Source organism: Canis aureus, chromosome 8 (genome assembly GCF_053574225.1).
Source record: "Canis aureus isolate CA01 chromosome 8, VMU_Caureus_v.1.0, whole genome shotgun sequence".
Lineage (NCBI taxonomy): Eukaryota > Metazoa > Chordata > Mammalia > Carnivora > Canidae > Canis > Canis aureus.
In genome coordinates, this window is record NC_135618.1 from 2,188,621 (window position 1) to 2,195,287 (window position 6,667).

Genomic DNA, 6,667 nt, shown 5'->3' on the forward strand with positions numbered 1-6,667 from the left:
CTAAAGATATAAAGTTTAATAAATTTGTGTACATTTAATGTAATTTATCTTTTTTCCTTACCCCCAAAATTGCTTTTACTATATATATATGTATATAATAAGTCATAATCACTTGGCATATCTAAACACAATATATTCATGATGTTATATCTATTACTGTATTCAACTTATATTTCAAAGATATGTTTGGATCCAGATATAGTATTCCTCAAAATAACTGATGACTCAGAAAAAGCAATTCATAGTCAACCAACACTTTACCACAAAAGAAAAAGCTCAATCTTTACTCCAAGTCAGTAATTTGTAAAATACACATACACACGCACTCCAAAAAAAAGTTCATCGAGTCAGAGATCACTGGAAACTGAAAGAATGAATAGCGAGCTAAACAGTGAACAAATTAAGATTCAATAAGCTTTCTAGTGAAGTAGGATAAAGGATCAAAAATAATAAGATAAAATATAATAAATGTAAAGTTCTGTTTGAGGTAAAAAAAAAAACTGCAAGAAGGGATAGAAAAGAGAGATAGCCAATCACCTGAGAAAAAGCAGTATTAAAAAAATCAACATATTCTTGCTTTGTATTATTTAATGTGTGCTTAGTAGTAGTACACATTACTAAATGTATATTGCTTAGAGCAATAGAGCCTCCTTTTTGTCTTTACTTATGAGACAACTAAAGTTAGTCCTGAGCACCATCCTCAAAGGGAAGAATTAACAAACTGAGTTTCACTAAAAGAAGATGATTAAGATTTTCATTTATTTAACACATGTATATAGCATTTACTCTTTCAGGGGCCATCTAAGCAAGCACTTTATAAACCATGCCACAGGAGGAATGGATACAGAAGTTAAGACTGTTTAACCTAACAATAAGAATGTGATAGCTCTTGTCAAATATCTAAAGGGCTATCATGTGGATGAGGTGGCCCAGTTATTTGTACCATCACATAAAAAAAGAAAGAACAAACAAGAGTGAGAGATTTGGGCTCTACAGAAAAACTCTGAAAGTTGTCCAATGGCAAAATAAGGCTATTATAAAGACTAAATGAGAAAAATTATATTTAAGAATCTTGTTGTAAATTACCACATTACACATTAATAGAATCTAATTCTGTGGAGTATAGTGGGTCCTGATCAACAGAAATATTTACAGAGGCTGACCATGGACTTTGGAGTACCAGCTCTCTTAGTTCAGCTCCTACCTTTGCAATTTATACCAAGTATGAAACTTTAGCAAAGTTTCCTTGCATCTCTAGGTTTCACTTACCTGACCTTTAAAAGAAGGATAAAACAATCTGCTATGCATGGTCATTGTGAGAATTAAATGTGATAATGTAGGTAGCATTTAGCATAGTGTTGACACACTCAGTAAATTGTATTCATGATGATGATAGTCATCATCATGATGCTGTAGAAGGAATCTCTCTGATGAATATACAACTATGTGGTATGATGTGCTATGACTGTATGGTTCTGCTATGCACCCGTATGAGTGTATGAATCTGCTATGCACTTATGTTATAACAATCCAGATATAATAGCTTGTATTTAAATGTCTGGTGACTTAAAAAGCATTTATCTTTTGTAATGTGAAGGAAAAAATATTCTTAAAATCTAAATAAAGTATCCAGGTTAGTAAAATATGAGAAATAAAAGTAATGTAATGTAATGGAGAAATTATGTGGCCACAGGGGGTTCCGGAGATGAGAATATATAACGCAGGAGAAAACCAATTACGCTTTCCAAAGGTACGTGAACCACTGGTTACAATCATCAGAAATACCAACAATACAAGGGCAGCTAAGTACAATGCAAACACTTGGTATATCAAGGCAATTTAAAAAGTGAAGTCAAGTGGACAAAGGACAAGAGCGTAAGGGATTTCGGACTCTAATTACTTTGAACAGAATTTGTATTTTAACAAATCAATTTCTAAATGCTGGATTACAGAATATGGAAGCCCAATAACACTATAATTTAGTATTTTCCGTGACGAACCAAGAAGATCAATTGTAACATACTATACTATCATACTTTGTCAGTCATATTCATCCATCTCTTCTTTCAAAGGAAATTAATGCTCAAAAAGAAACTTTAATCTGTTTTCACGGATATTTCAAGGTAAGTATTTTAAATTTATACACACACAAACACACACCTACTCTGAAGGCCAAGTCCAAAAAACTTCCTAATTAAGTGATGAATAACCTGAAGCTATAACGCATCTCCTATAAAAGCTGTTTCTCAAAGGGTTAGTATATAATTACCACCAACAAACAATATTATGCTTGTTGCAACAACAGTAAAAGGATTAAGTAAATGTAGGAATGAAAAACTAGGTGCAGCTTTCAGGTATTTCTTGAGGATCTGAATCCTGATAAATGCCAGTGATATTATTACAGTATTATAAATTCAGATACAAGTGTCGTTGTTAGAGAATTACACAACCAGTAGAAATCTTATTCTTTTTTTTAATCTCATTTTCGCCCTTATTTTAGATAAGAAACCCAAAGTCCAATGGAATTAAGGGAGCTTATTCCTCAAGCAAGCATTTCGTTAATGTGTTATGTGTTATTTTGAACACTGAGTTGAGCGTATTCTAATTAAATGTGTGCCATAGTCATGTTCATTTAAAAGCATAGTTATCAACAATATTTGTCAACTACCCAATTTAAAATGGCTTATTAGATGCTGACAACATCAGGGTTCACATTCATTTTCATTAATAAATGTCCTGGTGGGGCAGCCTGGGTTGCTCAAAGATGAGCATCTGCCTTCCTCCCAGGGCCTGGTCCTGGGGACCCCGGATGGAGTCCCACGTCGGGCTCCCTGCATAGAGCCTGCTTCTCTCTCTCTCTGTCCCATGAATAAATAAATAAAATATTTTTTAAATAAATAAATAAATGCCCTGTTGCTTAGAGGTCAACTCAATCACATTGTTTGTAAAACTAAAGGAACAAAAAATTCAGCTCCCGAGTTACGGCAAAAAGTAGAAATACGGCCCTTGAATAATAAATGGTACTCTATTTTGTCATATCGGCTATGATGAAGTCACTACGAAAAATCATAGTACGGTTCTTAGTCACAGCCGTGTCAAGGTGAAACATTATTATCAGCAATTACGAAAAACACACAAAACGCTCAACACTCTACTCCAACAAAATTTCAGGGGCTTGCTCCAGGTATCAGATGCCCATCAACTTCTACAGTGTGGCTTAGTTCCATACAAATGGTCTACACTTTGCATTTAAGAGGGAAATCAGTTCGATACCAAGTGTCTAACTTTACCTTTAAGATGGAGTCAAGTTCGATAGAAAGTTCGATAGAAAGTGTCTACACTTTGCCTTTAAGGTGGAATCAAGTTCAATACGGAGTGTCTACACTTTGCATTTAAGATGGAATCCAGCTCAAAACAGAGTGTCTACACCTTGCCTTTAGGATGGAATCCAGCTCGATACAGAGTGTCTACACTTTGCCTTTAGGATGGAATCCAGCTCAATACAAAGTGTCTACACTTTGCGTTTAGGATGGAATCCAGCTCGATACAGTGTCTACACTTTGCCTTTAGGATGGAATCCAGCTCAATACAAAGTGTCTACACCTTGCCTTTAGGATGGAATCCAGCTCGATACAGTGTCCACACCTTGCCTTTAGGATGGAATCGAGTTCGATACAAAGTGTGTACACTTTACATTTAAGATGGAATCCAGCTCGATAGAGTGTCTACACTTTGCCTTTAGGATGGAATCCAGCTCAATACAGAGTGTCTACACTTTGCGTTTAGGATGGAATCCAGCTCGATACAGTGTCTACACTTTGCCTTTAGGATGGAATGCATCTCGATACAAAGTGTCTACACTTTACCTTTAGGATGGAATCCAGCTCGATACAAAGTGTCTACACTTTACCTTTAGGATGGAACCCAGCTCGATACAGAGTGTCTACACTTTACCTTTAGGATGGAATCCAGCTCGAGAGAGTGTCTACACTTTGCATTCCATCAGACACTTTGTATCGAACTAAGTTTCATGGAAGCGGCGGGGCGGGTGGGAAAAAAAGAGCAAGCAAGCAAGCAAGAAGCAGACAACCCGATGGCGGGTGGAAGTGAGCAGCGGTGCCCGCGGGGCCGGGGCCGGGGCCGGGGCCGGGCAATGAAGGGACGTGGGCCCTTTCCGGTGCCCGGGCGGGCGCGCGGAGGGCGGGAGCGCGGAGCCGCCGCGTCCGGTACACAAAGGAGGGGCCGCGCGTCAGTGCCGGGGGCGGCCGCGGGGGCCGGTCGGGGGCCGGTCGGTCGGGCCGGTCGGGGGGCCGGTCCCCGGGCTGCGGCGCGCGCTCACCGTGGTCATCCTTCTGGCCGATGCTGTGCGTGCGGATGAGGGACGACAGCCTCCGCACGTCCCCCTTGAAGACGCTCTCGTGCACCGGGAAGCGCGCGGGGCCGGGGCCTCCGTCGGCGGCGGCGGGCGGCGCGGGGAGGCCGGGGCCGGGGCCGGGGGCGGGGGCGGGCGCGGGCGCGGGCGTGGGCGCGGGCTTGGCGGGCAGCCGGTGGTGGTTGCTGAGGACCCGGGGGCCGGGCCTGCCGCCCTTGCCGCCGCCGGTCCTGCCGCCCGGGAAGGCGCCGCCGAGGGCCGCCGCCGCCTCGTCGTCCCCGGGCTCCAGCAGGTCGCCGTCGTCCTTGCTGGGCTTGCGGTCCCTCCGCAGCGAGCGGATCTTCTCCCCGGTCATCGCCGCCGGGGGCGCGGGGGGGCGCGGGGGGGCTGCCGGCGCGCGGCGGAGCAGGGGCTGCGGCGGCGCGGCGCGATCAGAGCGGCGGCCGGGGGCCCGCGGCGCAGCATGAACCCTCCGGGCGCCCGCGAGCCCGGGGCAGGCGCATGTCCCGGCGGAGGCACCGAGGGCCGCGCGCTCGCCGCGGGGGGGCTGGGGCTCGGGGGCCGCGACGCCGCCGCCGCCGCCGCCGCCGCCTCACAGCGCGGAGCAGGGCACGGCCATCTTGCCCCGGCTCGTCTCGCGAGAGCTCCCGCGGGCGGAGGGAGGAAACACCGCGAGACGTGAGCGGCCGGCTCCCGTCCCGGGCCCGGGCTCCCGCGGCGCCTCCCCGGCCGCGTGTTTCCGCCCCGCGCTCGGCCCGCAGCGCGCCCCGCCCGCAGCCCGGGAGCCTCCAGCCGGGCCCGCGCCCCCGCCCCCGCCCCCGCGACGCGCCGCCTCGGCCCCCCCGCAGGGACGGGCTGGGCCCCGCGGCCCCGGCTGCCCGCGCACCTGCGCCCGCCGCAGCGGCCTCCCCGGGGCTCGCGCAGGACGGGAGACGCCGCGCGACCGAGCCCGGCCCCGGGAGTCCTTGGCCTTGCGGCGGCCGGGCCCGGAGAGTCGCCGCGGGGATGCGCGGGGATGCGCGGGGCCGCCGGTTAGCGCCGCCCGCAGCCCAGGGCGTGACCCCGGGACCCGGGATGCCGTCCCGCGTCGGGCTCCCCGCACGGATCTGCTCCTCCCTCCGCCTGTGTCTCTGCCTCTCTCTCTCTCTCTCTCTCTTTCTCATGAATAAATAAAAATAATTTAAAAAAAAAAAAAAAGGAAAAAGGAGAGTCCCCACGGTCTGCGGCGGCACCTAGGTCAATTGCAGGCAGGTGCCCCCCCCCCCCCCGACGGCGCCTGCGGAGGGCAGAGCACCACGGATGCCCCCGGATGCCAAGGTCACGTCCAACATCCCGCAGCTCTGGACCACACAGCCAAAGCCGTGGGGAGCCACAAGGGAGGAGAGCCAGGGAAATAACCCCAAGGTTTAGCTTCACCCCTTTCATCTCCAAAGCCGCATTTTACACGGGCAGGTGCTTTTCTCAAATCTCTTCTTCCTGAGGCCTTATTGCGACCTCATTGCCCTGCAAATAAATAAGGGGCGCGGGGTGGGGCGGGGGGGGGGGCGGGACCGGCCTGCATCCTGCCTGCAGCCCTCCCGGCCACTCCGGGTTTCACCTCCGCGTTCCTTCACATCTATTCAAATCAAACTGTTTTTGCCCTTTTCTTTTCTTTTCTTTTCTTTCTTTTCTTTTCTTTTCTTTTCTTTTCTTTTCTTTTTTTTCTTTTCTTTTCTTTTCTTTTTTTCTTTCTTTTCTTTCTTTTTTTTCTTTCTTTTCTTTCTTTTTTTTCTTTTCTTTCTTTCTTACTTTCTTTTCTTTCTTTTCTTTCTTTCTTTCCTTTTCTTTCTTTCCTTTCTTTCCTTTCTTTCCTTTCTTACTTTCTTACTTTCTTTTCTTTCTTTCTTTCCTTTTTCTTTTTTTTCTTTCCTTTCTTTCCTTTCTTTTCTTTCTTTTCTTTTTTCTTTTCTTTTCCTTTTCTTTTTCTTTCTTTTCTTTTTTCTTTTTTTCTTTCTTTTCTTTCTTTTCTTTCTTTTCTTTCTTTTTTTCTTTCTTTCTTCTTTCCTTTCTTTCCTTTCTTTCTTTCCTTTCTTTCCTTTCTTTCTCTTTCTTTTCTTTTCTTTCTTTCTTTCTCTTTCTTTCTTTCTTTCTTTCTTTCTTTCTTTCTTTCTTTTTCCTTCTTTCTTTCTTTCCTTCTTTCTTTCTGTTCCAATTAAGTTCAGGCATTACCTAACCACCTCGAAGGATGCTCCTCAGAAAGCAAGAGAGGCCCAACATACACATACAGAAACCTCTTCCTGGTTGACCCCAAGGCTA

The 6,667-nt window shown here is 46.5% G+C and overlaps 1 protein-coding gene across 2 annotated transcripts in view; it reads right to left on the bottom strand.

The window, feature by feature from the left end:
* The window catches only part of ANKRD13C (ankyrin repeat domain 13C), an 85,063-nt gene extending 80,286 nt beyond the window's left edge, over positions 1-4,777 (bottom strand). The window contains exon 1 of one of the 2 annotated variants that reach the window (XM_077905009.1): positions 4,340-4,777. In XM_077905009.1, the coding sequence (XP_077761135.1) occupies positions 4,340-4,727 (388 nt within the window). In that variant the 5' untranslated portion in view covers positions 4,728-4,777. The remainder of the gene's footprint in view (positions 1-4,339) is intronic. The other variant, XM_077905008.1, reaches the window with a different exon arrangement.
* Between the last annotated feature and the right edge of the window lie 1,890 nt (positions 4,778-6,667).